Genomic DNA, 15,534 nt, shown 5'->3' with positions numbered 1-15,534 from the left:
CTGATTGGCCTAATAGATTGATCGGGAATCCAGATTAATGTCAATGTAGCTGCAGCTCATCATTTTTATCCAGTTTTCTGTTCTTCTGGTTGATTTTTTTTTTATTATAATTATGTCGTCACAGTGAAACAGAAAATGCATATTAAAGTTAGAGTCTGGTCATTTTCTGAGTGGGAAACTTCTGACGTCAGAGTCCTCGCCGTTTAAAACAACCAGCCTCTGCTGCTGACATCATTTACGCTACTTTTTTAAAAGGCAAAAATATGTATCTGACAAGAGAGTGATTATTCCGAGTATTTTAATTTATTTCTAACAAACTTCTAAAGGAGATAACTATTCGTTTTTGTTTTTTTTGGAACTGTTTTTATTCTTAGCCTTTTTTTTCCCCCATAAAGGGGTGCCTTTTTTTTTTTTAACCCAAATTAAACATGCTACTCTGCTTCGCCCTATAAGCATCCTAGGAGTCCGTGCTTGCCAATCAATTGGAACAGTGAAACAGAGCCACAGTCTGCGCAGGAGTGGAGACCTTCAGTCTCGCTTTCTTTCTGGATACCGAGGGACCTCTCTACCATGTCATATCCACAATTTGGATATCCATACTCGTCTGCTCCACAAGTAAGTCTGCTTTTTTTTGCATTTAATGGTGCTTAGCTTATACTTGGCTTTTTTTCTCTTACAGCGACTCAATTTCTTATTGATTTAAACCTGATCCTTTTACGCACTTATAGACAAGATTTGGGTATCGGAAAGGTATTGCGTTGCAGCCAGTGATACCTGTGTCTTTCTGGCAGAGGAGGGGAAAAAGGGGTGATAAAACGAGGGGTAACCAGATTCCACCGAGACCCCCTCGATGTCCCATTCACTGATTTCTGTAAGATAACAGCCCGTCTGTAATGTCAACCATATGTTTATCTGCGCTGGAACACACATGGCAACTTGTTCGGCACGCGCAGCACCACAAGCCAGCTGCTGTTTGCCTTTGGCTCTAAGCCATAAAAAAAAAAAGTCATTTGGACATTAATATTTGGTATTACAAAACAGTAATGGGAAAATAATAAAATGTAAAAGACACGTGTTTGATGAGAATCAATGAAAGCGCACTGCTCCTTTGGGCACTTTGCGCAAACTTTATATATTTATTTACATTTTTTTTAATCTAAATCTGAAATTATAAGATTAGTTTGCAAAGGAGGATTAAACAAAGCTATGGCATATATATATATTTACTTTGTTTCTGGTTTCCTCTTAGTTCCTGATGACAACCAACTCTCTAACCACTTGCTGCGAGTCCACGGGTAGATCCATATCCGACACCGGGGTAGCAGCGTCCGGACAGACACCGGTCTACTGTCCGGTGTATGAGAGCAGACTGCTGGCCACGGCGAGGCATGAACTGAGCTCAGCCGCCGCGCTGGGTGTGTACGGCAGCCCTTACACCGGCGGTCAGGGCTATGGAAATTACGTTACATACGGCACAGACGCATCGGCTTTCTACTCCCTGGTAAGCTTCTCCTTTTGGCACTGATTAATGGAGCAGCGGGGATGCTGAGACTTAAATAAGGCTTCCTCTTTCCATCTTAATGACCTGTTCCCACAAATCCAATCAGATAACCATCAAAGAGTTTTCTCTAAGCATTGAAATAAATAAAATAAAAAGTGTTGGTGTTTTGCATTTCTTATCACCTTTTATACCGGTATATATTTGTTTTTATGCAAAATATGCTGTTAGGAAAAGTTTCATTGTAAATCACAAAAATAATTAGAGATTCAAATTAGTGTCTTGTGTCTAAATAGTGAAGATATTTTTAAGCACATTATGCTAATGACAAAATGTATTGCCCTATATAGTTCCAATAAACTAATTAATTTATTCTGAGTAAGGCACTAACACTGGAATTCAAGAAAACAAGTAACTTTTTTTGAAAACAAACTGCTGAAAAGTGCTTAAGGTACCTTAGTTGTCTTATATTTCTGCTTTTTCAAAAAAAAAGGTTCATTATGATTTGAACTAAACTAGTTAAGTTTAAGTTTTTCTTTTAACGGTTCTTAACTTGAACATCTTATTTAATATGTTTTTTGTTCTTTTTTTTTTGTTGCTTTTTTCAACATGCAATCAGTGGTAAACTATTTGAACAATTGCCTTTTAATGAATCATTTCAGTCATATGGATGATGCACTTGGACTGATGTATTTATCTAATCACATATATGTTTGCAGGGTACATTTGATACAAAAGATGCTGCAGCTTCTGCGCATGCGGGTATCACCCAAGCAACTGCCTACTACCCATATGATCCTACCTTGGGACAGTATCAGTATGACAGGTATGTCAGTTGCTCATCTATTAAATTCTTTAGATATAAGTGTTATTACTTTTATTTCAATATTGTGATTAGGGACAAAAATAATAATTTCTCAAATTTTGTAAAGCAAAAATTGAAGAAATAAATAGATTTAAATAGAAGAAAGGGTTTTTTTACCTATGGTGTTTATATCAGAAAAACGGTCAAAAACCAACAAAAATAAAACCTGACCCTCATGGTTATAAAAAGCAGACTGTATGTCAGCTTAAAAAAAAAGCCAAATATCAAGGTTTTACCTAAGAGGTCAGTTTAAGTTCCTAAACGGTTCATTTTTCTTTTTAGATCTTTAGATTAACTAAAAAGAACCAGTGCTTATATCATTTAAACCCGAGCTTTGAGGAGTGTGCTATGTTGGAAAGTTATAAAAACATAGGATGCAAGCTGATCCTTAATTAATTAACTCTTTTACTTTAAGCATAACCCCTTAAGCTGAATAAATTGAAGCGCTAAAATAATTTAATGTTAGAAAACCATTTTTAATCCTGTTTTCTACTGGATCAGATTGAAGCTCTTTTTGAGAGCTGTACATATCATCATAGAACCTTAGATTTCCACATAAAAACAACATGTAACCAAAACTTCTGACCTTCAGTTTCTTATTTGATGTTTCTTACTGTAATTTAATGACCAAATACATGTTTCCCCACATCTTCATAGATATATTTGCAAACACGAAGTAAAACTTATACACTCTGGTACAGTGATACAAGCAGGCCTACAGGAGTACAACCGCCTTTTACCTGAGGGCTCATCATTACACTCAATAAAGCAATTTTACAGTCTATTTTATCTGAGAGGGAACAACGTGGGCTAGGGAAAGGTGAATGCATGCCCCCTTTTCCTGATTCCCTTAGCAGTGCTTGACCTGCTCTAAGCCAGACGAAGCAATAAATGCCTCATAAAAAGGTTCCCATGAGGGGAGTTTTTACAGCTCACTGCTGACTGAAAATCAACACCATGCATTTTAAATGGAGTTGTATGGTTTGCATCTGTAGAAGTGGTAAAAGTAGAGAAGGTCCATAAACGCCCCTGAGAATAATTTGAAGGTTAAATACCCGAAAGAGGACTTAATCAAGTGAGGAAACGAAGTTGATGAGTTATGCCATACTTTAGCGAGTATGTTTTCAAGGAATTTCTAAAAATAAATGTGTTACATGTTTTTGACATGTTTGTTATAGTGGTATAGTTTTGATTATTGCAGCAGATTTTATTCAGTGTTATATTTACATTCTAAAATTATGTTTATTTTAAAGGAAAAATTTTACACCATGTTTTCATGTCCCACCACCTTAACATATTAATGTTGTCTAATAAATAAAGATGACAAAAATGCTTTTTAAGATGAGTATATAGGGAAGGTCTCCAAAGGGCGCACACAACACCATGGATATTCAGGGTTTTCTTAAGATAAACTGTAGTGAAAGCTTTTCCTTATATTTTGCTTATTTATAGATATGGTTCCATGGATGGAGGCACAAGGCGAAAGAACGCTACTCGTGAGACAACCAGTACCTTAAAGGCCTGGCTGCAAGAGCACAGAAAGAACCCGTACCCGACCAAAGGGGAGAAGATCATGCTGGCCATCATCACCAAGATGACCTTGACACAGGTCTCCACCTGGTTTGCAAACGCCCGGAGGAGACTGAAGAAGGAGAACAAGATGACGTGGCCGCCCAGAAACAAGGGCTCAGAGGAGAAGAGATATGACGAAGATGAGGAGGGGTCTCAGGAGGGGCAGATAAAAAGCGAGAATACAGATGATGGTTAGTGTCAGAATGTCTTGTTGCTTCGCAGTATAAAAAATGGAAGAGAATATGTGAAAGACATATAACAAATTGTATTTTTGCTTCAGTATAGATATGTAATAACATTTAAAGCCTGAAAATACTTGAATATTTAGGCAAGAAAAGTGATAACTTAAGTTAAAAAAAAAAAAAATTATATTTACATGTAAAATGTATTTTTGTTCATGATAAATTTTTACACATTAGAATGCCATTTCTAATTTTATTTCTATCTTATAAAAAGTATATATACAAAGTGATGATTGAAATCACTCACTGTGCACCATGATAAAAACGTTTGTTTAGGATAACATAAAAATATTAACTTTGTCTAATTTCTGTTTTCTTTTTCTCTATTTTATTTACATTATAAAGTAAATTTACGTTCCTATTAATGCTGTTTTCTTTTGTTAAAGCACCCGAAATGTGTATAGCGTTAGACTTGAGTGCACCTAAATGTAGACCTTAAATACAACGACTTTTGCAAAATTTATTATCTTAAAGGCACAGCTTTACACATTTTCAGAAAAGTTTTATTTATTTTGTTACTTTATTTTTTTATTTTTTTATTTAGCTTACCGTAATTTTCTGAATATATAGCCTGTGATTCTGTTTAAAATACATAATCGGACTATTTTAAAATTATTTCTGTGAAATAAAACCTATTTGCACTTTTCCTGTATGATGCTGAACCTTGTTTTTTCCTTTTTCCATCCTTGCTGCCTCAGACTCCAGAAGTCGAGCTGATAAGGAACTCCAGCTGAGCGACCTGGATGATTTTGACGCGCTTGAGTCTGAAAGCTCTGAGTGTGAGATGAAGCATCGATACCACATGAACGCGCACATGTCAACGACAACCAATTGCTCTGCCGAGCACCTGGTGAAAAACGCGCCTCTGAAGATCTCTGCCCCCGTTTCTCTGGATGGAGAGCAGGACTTAGGGAAAACCTGTCTGAAAACGAGCCCGGAGGACTTCCAGCCGGAGAGCATACAGCAGGGAAAGTCGTGCTACAGCCAGCAGCAACAGGGTCACCAATTATTAGACGGCAAACCCAGGATCTGGTCTTTGGCACAGACCGCGACGTCCCTAAACCAGACTGAGTATCCGTCCTGCATGTTGAGGTGCCAGGCGCCTCCCTCGTCCCTCACGCCGTCCCCCGCTGCCACCTCACCCGTTACCGGACTGGACAACCGACAGGACTCGCCCGTCACCACGCTAAGAAACTGGGTGGATGGGGTTTTCCACGATCCCCTGTTCAGGCACAGCACGTTGAGCCAGGCTCTGACCAACACCACCGTCTCCTGGACCACCAACACCAAAGGCAGCGTCCTGGATGCGGAGAGGAGCGCCTCGGCCTTGCATCAGCACCAAGACCCGCCTAAAGACAGTGTCATGAGTTTCCCAAAAACTATCAACAAACTTTTTTGCTCCTAACGTAACCAAATCACAAATAAAGACTTATTTTGGGACTAAAAAAAAAAAAGAAAATGAAACACAAACAAGCAAATAAAAAAGGAGGGATCAGCCTGTTAAGTCTCAGCGGTTTCTCTTGTTTTATTCTTTTTGCTATGTATCCATAAGCTGTTACAGACCTAAAACATCCGGATCGTTTTGATTCATTAAACTCAGCGCACGCACATAAAAAAAAATGTATAATCAGCAGCCTGCAATCCGGAGAAGAAAAAGTAGGACTGCTATTTTTTTTTTTAAGATTTTTTTTTATATGAGCATGCAAATGTTAATAATTGATGATAATTTAAGTCTCAGCAAATGAGAATCACTATTAAAAAGAAGGGGAAAAAGTCTCACATATGCACTGCTCTCAGAAGAAGTGAATGAGAGCGTTCCAACTTTGTTCACTGAAAATAAAAGCAGTCTCTTTCTGAAGAAGAGCTTGTCATGTCGGGTTTATGCTGAGGTTTTCTGTCCAATGTGCAAGAAGAAAACGACTTCTTCCCTCTCTGGTTGCTAAAATCTATTTAGATATAAGGCATTATTTTACCAGTTTTTTAATCAATCCACTTTTGACAATCATTCTTTCATCTGTTGTCATTCTCTTTTAAGAAATACATCAATTTCTATTTAGTGACAGCTAGAAAAAAAAGCAACTCAGAAAAACAGACAGCCCAATATCTGTATCTAAGATCTGCCTCATTAATTCCCTCTAAACAGCCTGTAATTGGGATGTTTGCAGTCATATTTCATGTCAAGCTATTGATTTCCCCTCTCACCTCTCTTCTCTCTCTGATAATATTATTGAAACAGTTTAGTTTACTATCCAGTATGGGGCTGTCAAAAGGGTAAGATATTCAGCAAGCATCCACTAACAGGTTCAAATATTAGAGAATATCATTTGAAGGGAAAAGTTTTGTTCAGGTTCTGCAAGGTTGTTTAAGGCTTAACAGAGCAGTACATTTCATTTGGGACACCCTCCAAAAACCTTCACTCCCTACATCCAAGCAATACCCCCTTTATTTAATTTTTGTCTGTGCATGCCTTCCCTTTGCACTGACTATAACTAATTTAAGTTTATTGAAGGCCTGTAGATGATTATGGTGTAGAAATGCACACTGGTTGCAGTCCTGTTTTTGATATAGATACCAAGATGAGGCCTGGAGACATAATGGGTATTACTGAAGGAGTTTTTGATGCTAATTTACCACAACGCATACTTCAAAAAGCTGACTGGTCATACGTAAAGTAGATTATTTTAGGCCACAAAGAAGCTTTTGAAAATACAATTTCAGTTGGATTAGACTAGAGATTTGCTTGTAGAAGGCTGGATCCGTAAAAGGATTCCTGCACCATTTGCACAAAACCCACCTCTAAATCTTGAACGAAATCACTACTTTAATTTTGACAATTTCCATATCCATATTGATATAAAAAAGACAAAACAACAACAACAACAAAAACTTTTTACGTGATTCATGTAGAAATTCTTGTACTTGTTGTGGCACCCTGTTGGTTTTGGATCTTCAAGCAGGTGTTTAAGTTTAGTTTCAGGGTGAGGTTCTGCGCCTTCCACATCTCTATTTTCAAGAGACAGTCCTGAAATACAGGGAAAATAAAATAAAAAAGACTAAATACTGATTCACTTTCTGAGAAGTGTAAAAGGTTTTTTTTTTCATGCGAGAGGCTCTCACGTCGTCTAAAAGTGAAAAGGGCAAAGGAACTCAAATTAGTTGTTGTAGATAAAAGGGCAAAAAAGAAAAGGAGTCAAGGGTACTTGACAGTAATGGCAAAAGTGGAGCTCTCAGGGGACTCTGTCTGTCCTGAGAGAGAGGGGAGGAGGGCTTTAGTGATGAATTTTAATGGGAAAAGAGACAACAATTGAGATCCCCTTTTTGGGTTAAATAAATATCAATGTATAAAAGCCGAAATTAAAAGTTTTTTTTTCTCCTCTCCTCATTAACCCTATTTATTCAAAAGTGGCTTATTATAAAAATGCGCAAATAAATAATCATAGACAGCCTAGCCATCTAATGAATTCAGACAAAGATTAGGCCTCTAAACCAAACGACCTTTTCTATAAGAGAAAGAGTCATAGGCAGCAGAGAAGTGAGAGGAAGGGACAGATTCTGTGTAGAGAAAGGCAAGACTGGTATAACCAAATCATTCAGCCATGGCAAATACGAACGCACAGAGGGAGCGTGATGGTAAATTAACAGCAGCTTTTTACATGGAGACCAAATAAAACTGTAATCAGTGACGCGTTACTTTTCATTAAGCTGCCTTGACAGCAGCATATTCCACCACTCTGACATAGGGAGCAAGGGGCCCAGGTTAGAAATAAACTGCTCTCGAACCGAGAGTCATAAGATAATTCCTTAAGCTCCATTAACAACTCTTAGCCGCAGGAAATGGGCTCCCCCTGAAAACATCTCCAAATCTAAAAGCTTTATCGACCTGGCAAACCTCAGCTGATGGCTTCTCTTTTTTTTTCTACCCCCCATCCACCCCATCTTACCTCTCACTCTCTCTTCACCATCACCCCCTCCCTTTTCCTTTTTTCAACTTAAGGGACAGAAACGTCCAACTGAGGTAATAGACTTTGACACAACACATTAAATGGGAAATGAGAAAAGGGAGAGGAAAGGGCACTCTTAAACGCCTTTTAAACGTTACCAATTAGAGGTTTTAAACTTGAATAAGATGTAGGCCTTTGGCACATGCCAGGGTGATGGGACATTTAAGTGATGGGCCTTGCCAAGCTGGTAAAACCAATACTTATCTAAGCACAGGGGTCCTCCTGTGATGAAAGACTTATGTGACTAATAAGCTTGATTCCTCTTCATAGATAGGATGCCACTTGTGTAACATGAACGTTTTTATTTTTAACCAAAATAATGCAACATGATAATTTTTCTGATATTTCTTAAACAGTCTGTACATCAAACACTTGGTTTCTTTTTAAAGGGCCTGAAAACAAGAGGCCTAGGATGCTGAACAATTACTAGTGTGGCGGTTGCCCCAGAGGGGAAGGCAGCCTGGGTCAGGTTAATACCTCTGTGACCCTGAGCCATAAATATATTTACACATCATTACACATCAACAGACACACACTTGAACTCTCTCTGCCTCTTGCACGCACACAGAGAATCGGCCCCATGAAATGTGATGTCACAGTTGTATGCATGGGGCCCTAATTGAATATTTAATCTATCCGTTGACTAACATTAATAGGGCAGGAATAGTGCTAATGTGATTAAGCCTTAAATGAAATTGTGTAAAGCATGAATACACATAAAAGGCAGCATGTTAAGATTGCTCACAAACACAGGCAGACCTTAGAAGAAAAAATGCTCATGTGGTACCTTTGAGAATCAGTGGAGCAAACACTTCTCTTGGTGAAATGAAGCATATTCCTTGTTTGGCATGAACTGGTAAAGTATTGGTTCCTATTGAATAAAATGCTGTGTTAAAACCATGGGTCCTGCTAGATTTCATTTAACCAGGGATATAGTATTTTGGAAAGGCAGAGCTAGTGTTAAAAGTAATATACAATATATTGGAACTATCCCACAGTATGCTTCAACCCATTGCCTAAAAAACACAAAGCATTATGCTGTGGAAATACATTTCCATTAGAAATAGGTAAGCTGATTAGTGTTAGCGAGAAGACTGTAAGAACTAAATATAATCTAACATTGAAAAAAAAAAAAAAAGATAGTCAAAAAGACTTGAGACAAGGGAAGAGATGGACCTACCAGTATTACAACAATCCTACACGTACAACCATTTCAACCAGTAGAGACTCATGCAGAGAAAAGCTGCTATTAGAAAAGTTTTATTCAGTATAATTCAGTTTATTTATACAGCACCAATCCACAACACATGCCACTCCAAGACACTCCACAGAGACCACCCGACTAGATCATACAGTCAGATTGGTCAAAAGCCCTCTATGTAAGGAAAACCAGATGATTGCATTGATTCATTGACTCTGAAATCCTTTACACAGAGCAAGCATGTAGCGACGGTGGAGAAGAAAACTTCCCTTTTAACATGAAGAAAGCTCCAGCAGAACCAGGCTCGGTATTTGCAGCCATCTGCCGAAGCCGACTGGGGTTCAAGGAGATAGAAGCAGATATACAGATAAGGACATACTGAAATAAGTTCTTTGGAATTGGGCCCCAACAGGAGACCTGATGCTGAGAATTGACATTCGCTTGGATCAGTACGCAGGAAAAGGATTAGAGTGCTCTTCCTCTGGACACTGGTGGTGGAATAATCCAGAGGGTGAATGGGACTGAGAACAGTCTGAGAGTGAGGGAGGAGATGGGTGAAAGTTTGCTGCCATGTGGGAGATAGAAACTATGCCGGGAGCTAATTGAAGGGGATCTTGTAAGATAATTTGGTTTCGGAGAAGGTAATAATAATAATAATAATACATTTTATTTAACAGCGCCTTTCTAGACACTCAAGGTCACTTTACAAATAATACAAGGTGCGGTCTCGACATTGATTGGCTGAAGCTGAGTGCGGGACATCACAGGTGGACCCAGTGAAGCTGAAAACAGACTTCCAGAATGAATTTTCACTTAATTAAGGATTTGGTTTAAATTAACAGCAGTTCTGGGAGTTTAAAAACAATTTAAGCTTTTTCATATAGTATACACAACAGTTTAAGTTTTTGTAGGGCAAAGTTGACAGATACATAACACAAAAGACTTTAACCTGTGATCACATCAAAAGAGGACACTACAAAAAAGGACTCAATCGGGTGTTAATTTCTGTCCTTCAAAGAAAAGGCTGAAAAATTTCAATAAAAGCATTGGTTGAAATGTAACAAAATGAGAAAAAAAAGTTATTAATGCAGGGATACAATTCATTTTTGTATTAGCTCTTGTAACAGGATTGCATTTTGTCCAAATGTAAGTCATGCAAAATCAAAATCAGTTTATGTCTGCAAAATAAATGGTGTATTTGCTCAGTAAGTGTGAGTATGTTGTTTGAGCCTGAAAACATCCATGACTCCCATGGCAAGCTTTGTGGTGAAAGCTAGATTTAAATGCTGTCATCATTCTGCCACCACACCTTGGTGCAGCCATTTTACCCCACTGCTTTAAGATCTTAAGTGGCTCCTGTTATCCTTCCTCCAGTGTATGGAGATAGGGTCTGTGTGTTCTTGTGTGAATGTGTGTGAGTGTGATCGTTTGCATTGTGGCCAGAGGCCTGCTGCCAAAAGAACATGTCCAGGATGCACCTTCAGCCCCCTGCGACTGGCCTTTATCAGCCCCCTGCTGCCATCACCTCCCTGCAGTCTTTCCACAGGTCAAGAAGTGTCACCATGAAGCTTTTCATCATCTAAGTGATCTTTGGATGATAAGAAAGACCCAACATCTTTTCAAAATTACAAATGTTACAAATAAAAAAAACAATGCTCTACAAATGTGTGCATTTTGCATTAAAATGATTTACAATAGATTTAGGACAACAAATATCAGTATTTGTAGACAGACTTGGTTTAGTTAATATGCTTGTCAGTAGTTTTAGAGCCCTAAATAACGTCTGGCATTGTAATCTACAGCTGTTTTTGTACTCATACGAAGGGTCAAGAGGATATAATCATGGGTCACAATCACACAGAGACTTGGTTAAGCTCTTCACTAGATAACCTAAGTTCAGCTCCTAATTGTCTGTTTAAAATTAGCTTTTTCAGTATAGTTGAGCTAGGAGATAGTTAATAATGAAGAAGACAGTACATATAGTAAATTATCAGAAGTTTAGACTATTAGAAAGCATAAAATGTTTGTATATTTTCATGTTGGCGTCCTTATTAAGTTGCACAGTTTAACAGAAAATGTGCTAAAAAACAGAATAATATTTTCAATGACACTAATCAAGCAAGCATTGAAGGCTAAAGAGTATGGCTGAACAAATAAACAAAAATAAAATAGATTGCTAATAAAATAGATAAAATTAGAGCTTTTCTTGGACTTAAAAAGAAAACATCACATCTTATCCTAACTCTCTTTTCAATACGTTTATTGATGCATAATAAAATAAAGTTTATTATAGCGAAACAGTGTTGTCACCTAACAACAAAAGAGAAGCATAAAAAAATAAGTTTGCAATTTTTTTCCTCCCTACAGAAACAATAAAACCATATAAAAGTAATTGCTAAAGGTCAAAAGAGACTGTGTTTTACCAAGACATTTGTGTTTATCATTCAGGACAGATCAATACAGTATTGTTGTTTTAAAGAACAAAAGCCAGGGAGACTTAACACTGACCTTTGTTTCCATTTTCCATTGTGTACAGGAGGTTCAACGAAACATACAAATAAGCCCCTCAGGTGTGTTGGGGGATAAAAAAAAAAACTATTATAAAACTTTGGCATACAGATTTAACTCTGTAAGAACTTGATTCTATTTTACACAATTTAAGTTCTTTTTAATCATTAATGAAAATAATTACATAAATATAATACCAGATCTTATATATTAAAATGTATTTTCTCTAAAACAATGTTATTATATTTATAGTCCATCTATTATAATGTTAAAATATTTTAATGGTTCAGTGTAACACATTTTAGAATCTTAGCTGTTTGGAACAAGATTAGTGTTCAAACTACTCAGGCTATATACAGTATGTGAAAGGAAATTTAAAGAGGCAAAATGGAAATCAGGATAAACAGTGTAAGGTAATTATTAAAACTAATCTTTACTTGATATTGCATTTATCATGTACATTTCCTCAAAACAAACAAAAATAAGCAGGAGGAATAGTAAATTAAATGAATGAGTAAATAAATAAATAGTTTTGTCAAAGTCAAACCTTTAAAAAAATTAGTTGTATGCGTGATTCATTATCTACATCCAACATTTGCAGTCAAGTTAAAAGAACACAGATTTAATTTAAAAAAACATTTAAGATGTTGACGATGCTGCAACAAGAAAAAGATGAGTCAAAGAAAGACAATTCGGGCGTCATTAGCAGTGGTTTTCTTTCGGTGCACCTTGCTTCTCGTTGAATACTGATCATGCCAACATCTACAGTAAGAGTTGCTCTTAATGGTAAGTCAGAAATTAGTTTTGTAACACACACAATCCTTCAGGGAATAGCTTGAATTCTCAGATCTCTGGGAATTATCATCCCTGCAGAAAGGAGACTAAGATGGCACTGTGAGCCTAACCACAGGGCTGTAAAGCCATTGGGCTAACTAGGCTTAAGGCCTAGTAACATCTATACGATATTTTCAACCAATGTACTCAGCTAAAGCTTAAACTATATGATGAAACTGCCGAGTTTAGAAGTTCATAGCTCATAATATATGTTGTTATACCGTATGGCCCGATACTCTGTTCCAGTCTGTCTGCTCATGCTGTACAACCAAAAACTCCAGGTCAGACTCAGTCCAGTAGAGAGATGGCGCTGGTTGGGCTGGTCTGGCTCTTCTGTCCAGAAGTAAAATCAGGGAAGAAGAAGGATTCCCTTGTTTGCAGAACCTCAGTATGCAAGGTTTAGGTAGATCGGCTTGTTAACCTGCTTCAACACCAGGATACGCTCACGATCATCTCACCAGGGCCGACTGAATTTTAAACATGTTTGATTTTCATCCAAATGTACAATTCCTGATTGGGACCTGGTCATGAGCAGCCAATTACCCCTCGGGCCCATCCAAAAGAATCTCACAGGACTAAAAAATTGCCCCAAATACTGGCAATTCCCTGTCTTAAAGAAACAGTCATATTACCAGAAGAGGAGAAAGGAATCCAGTAACAGCAGAAATGCGTGTTTTGTAGAGTATCTGACTTTTTAATTGAGGCCTATCCCTCCCTATCTCTCTCTGGACTATAGTATGAACATCACCATAGTTTTTGTAACACCTGTTTACATCCCACCAGGTACTAAAGACTTTCAGACTTGTAGATGGCAGTATTAGCAACAGTAAGAGCGAGTACCCTGACACTCTGCATATTATGGCAGGCACCTGTATTCATGCTGTGATAAGACCAGTGCTTCCCAAATTTGACTGACAAAGGAACTTATGCAATGGAAAAGCTTAACAGCAATATCAATCTGTGCTACAAGGCTTTATTACTAAAACCAATGGACCAGGCTGACCACTTGTTCCTGTAAACTGCTCTAGCAAAAACTGAAAGACAGCTTTGACAAAGGCAATTTGCTGGATTTTTGAACAACCAGACTTAAAGCACTTCATAAACACTGTTGTTTATTATTTTAAGACCACCATAGAAACTGCTACTATGGAAAAAGACACCAAAGTCAACCCCAATACGAGGTACTTGATTACCAGAGTGGTCCAGCAGCTGCTAAAGGGGAGAACAAAATGCCTTCAAAATAGGCAATATGGTTCCCTATAGATCAGCTCAAGCAAATCTGCAAAGACACATATGGAAGGCCAAGGCATATAATAGGAGGAGGATCTAGACCCGCCTGGACAGCAAAAACAACCGGCATGTATTGCAAGCTCACCAATGCAAGCTCACCAATGACAAGATCAAGGTCAATGTGGCTGACAGGGATGCCTTGCTGGCAACAGAGCTATGTCTCTTATTTTCCTGCTTTGATCTGCATGGTGCCACCAGAGGCAGCTCCACTACACCCTAAAGTCTGGAGCAACTGTATGCTTACTGTGGCGGAGCATGAGAGGATATATATACTGCAGGCTGTTAAGCTAAGCAAAGCTGTAATAATGAACCGTCTCAAAATGGGTACTGAGGATTGCATGGACCACCAGGCTGGAATACTCATCAGGACATTTCAGTTTCCTTGCCTGAATCCACTGTTCCACCCTTTCTGGAATCCTCCACTGTTGTATGATTGGCCAATAAACTAATTTGCAAGCTTAGTCTCTACCAGATAGTTGCTCTTACAAAAGCCATCATGATTGGATGTGAACATCAGGTCAAGGCCCATAATACCACACCTCCTCAGCAGTTTAGCTTCAGAGTTTGAACTAGCCAAAGCCCTCCATCCTGCACTGTTCTGTCTCAAACAGTGAGGCAGCCGGTCTTTTGTCACTCAGCTTTTAACACCATATGTCCCTACAAACAAGTGGAGGCTTAGTGGTCTTTGATTGCCATGCTGCACCTGCGCATGGGCCAAGGTTTCCTATTCTTCTGCAATAATTCTAGAAGAATAGAAGATGTTAATTACAGAAGAATGGCATCCCACCCAACTCTTTTTGTGAATGGTGGGATGTCATTGTGCGGTGCCCGGGAAGCAGTGTGGGGTTGAGGGTTTTGCTGACCCACTCCCACCATGGCAGTTGGTGGGAGTGGGTGATGAACTCAGAACCTCTGGGATCCAGGCTCAATGCCCTAAACACTAGGCCATCACTACCCTAGTAGTTCCATCGGCTAGAAATCTCCTGAATCTACATTGCTACATGCAGTACCTCTTTCTTTATAGCAGTATGCTGAAATGTGACAGTGGGAATGTTTGATACTTTCAATTCAGGCCATAACATGTTATTAAATTTGAGTAATAAATTTAGATGTATGTGTGCATACAGTATCATTATTACCAAACACTAATATGCCTCATAAATTTGGAGGTCTCAACATATAATTTAATGGCCAATTTCTTCACAATCCTATAAAATACATCTTTTACAGAGCTTTTTGACTGTAACTTCCAATCTGATACTACATCTCACAGCATGTTACTGAGTCTACCATGGCCTATCACATCAATTTACAGTAATTTGTAATCTTTGATCTCAAGACACTTAAATTTTGTCTTTTTATTCTCTGGATGTTTTTTTTGTTAATACACTTTCTTAGTTCTTGGATCATTAAGCACATTTATAAAATAGGAATATATAAAAATAGTTCAAATGATGATGTAAAGTCATTTATTTTATTTTTTGTTTTTTAATAAAGTCAATTTATCATACCAAGTATATTTA

General features: G+C 37.9%; 1 protein-coding gene across 1 annotated transcript; it reads left to right on the top strand.

Moving 5' to 3' along the window:
- Positions 1 to 291: 291 nt before the first annotated feature.
- On the top strand, positions 292 to 6,018 carry LOC107101357 (iroquois-class homeodomain protein irx-4-like). Its single transcript, XM_015400245.1, has 5 exons — positions 292 to 615; positions 1,250 to 1,501; positions 2,218 to 2,324; positions 3,816 to 4,126; positions 4,876 to 6,018. The coding sequence occupies exons 1-5, from the start codon at positions 571 to 573 to the stop codon at positions 5,580 to 5,582; spliced, it is 1,422 nt and encodes a 473-aa protein (XP_015255731.1). The 5' UTR covers positions 292 to 570; the 3' UTR covers positions 5,583 to 6,018.
- Positions 6,019 to 15,534: the final 9,516 nt, after the last annotated feature.

Source organism: Cyprinodon variegatus, unplaced genomic scaffold, assembly GCF_000732505.1.
Source record: "Cyprinodon variegatus isolate N-32 unplaced genomic scaffold, C_variegatus-1.0 Scaffold1087, whole genome shotgun sequence".
Lineage (NCBI taxonomy): Eukaryota > Metazoa > Chordata > Actinopteri > Cyprinodontiformes > Cyprinodontidae > Cyprinodon > Cyprinodon variegatus.
The sequence above is the reverse complement of the archived record's forward strand: the minus strand, read 5'-3'. Positions and strand labels throughout refer to the sequence as shown.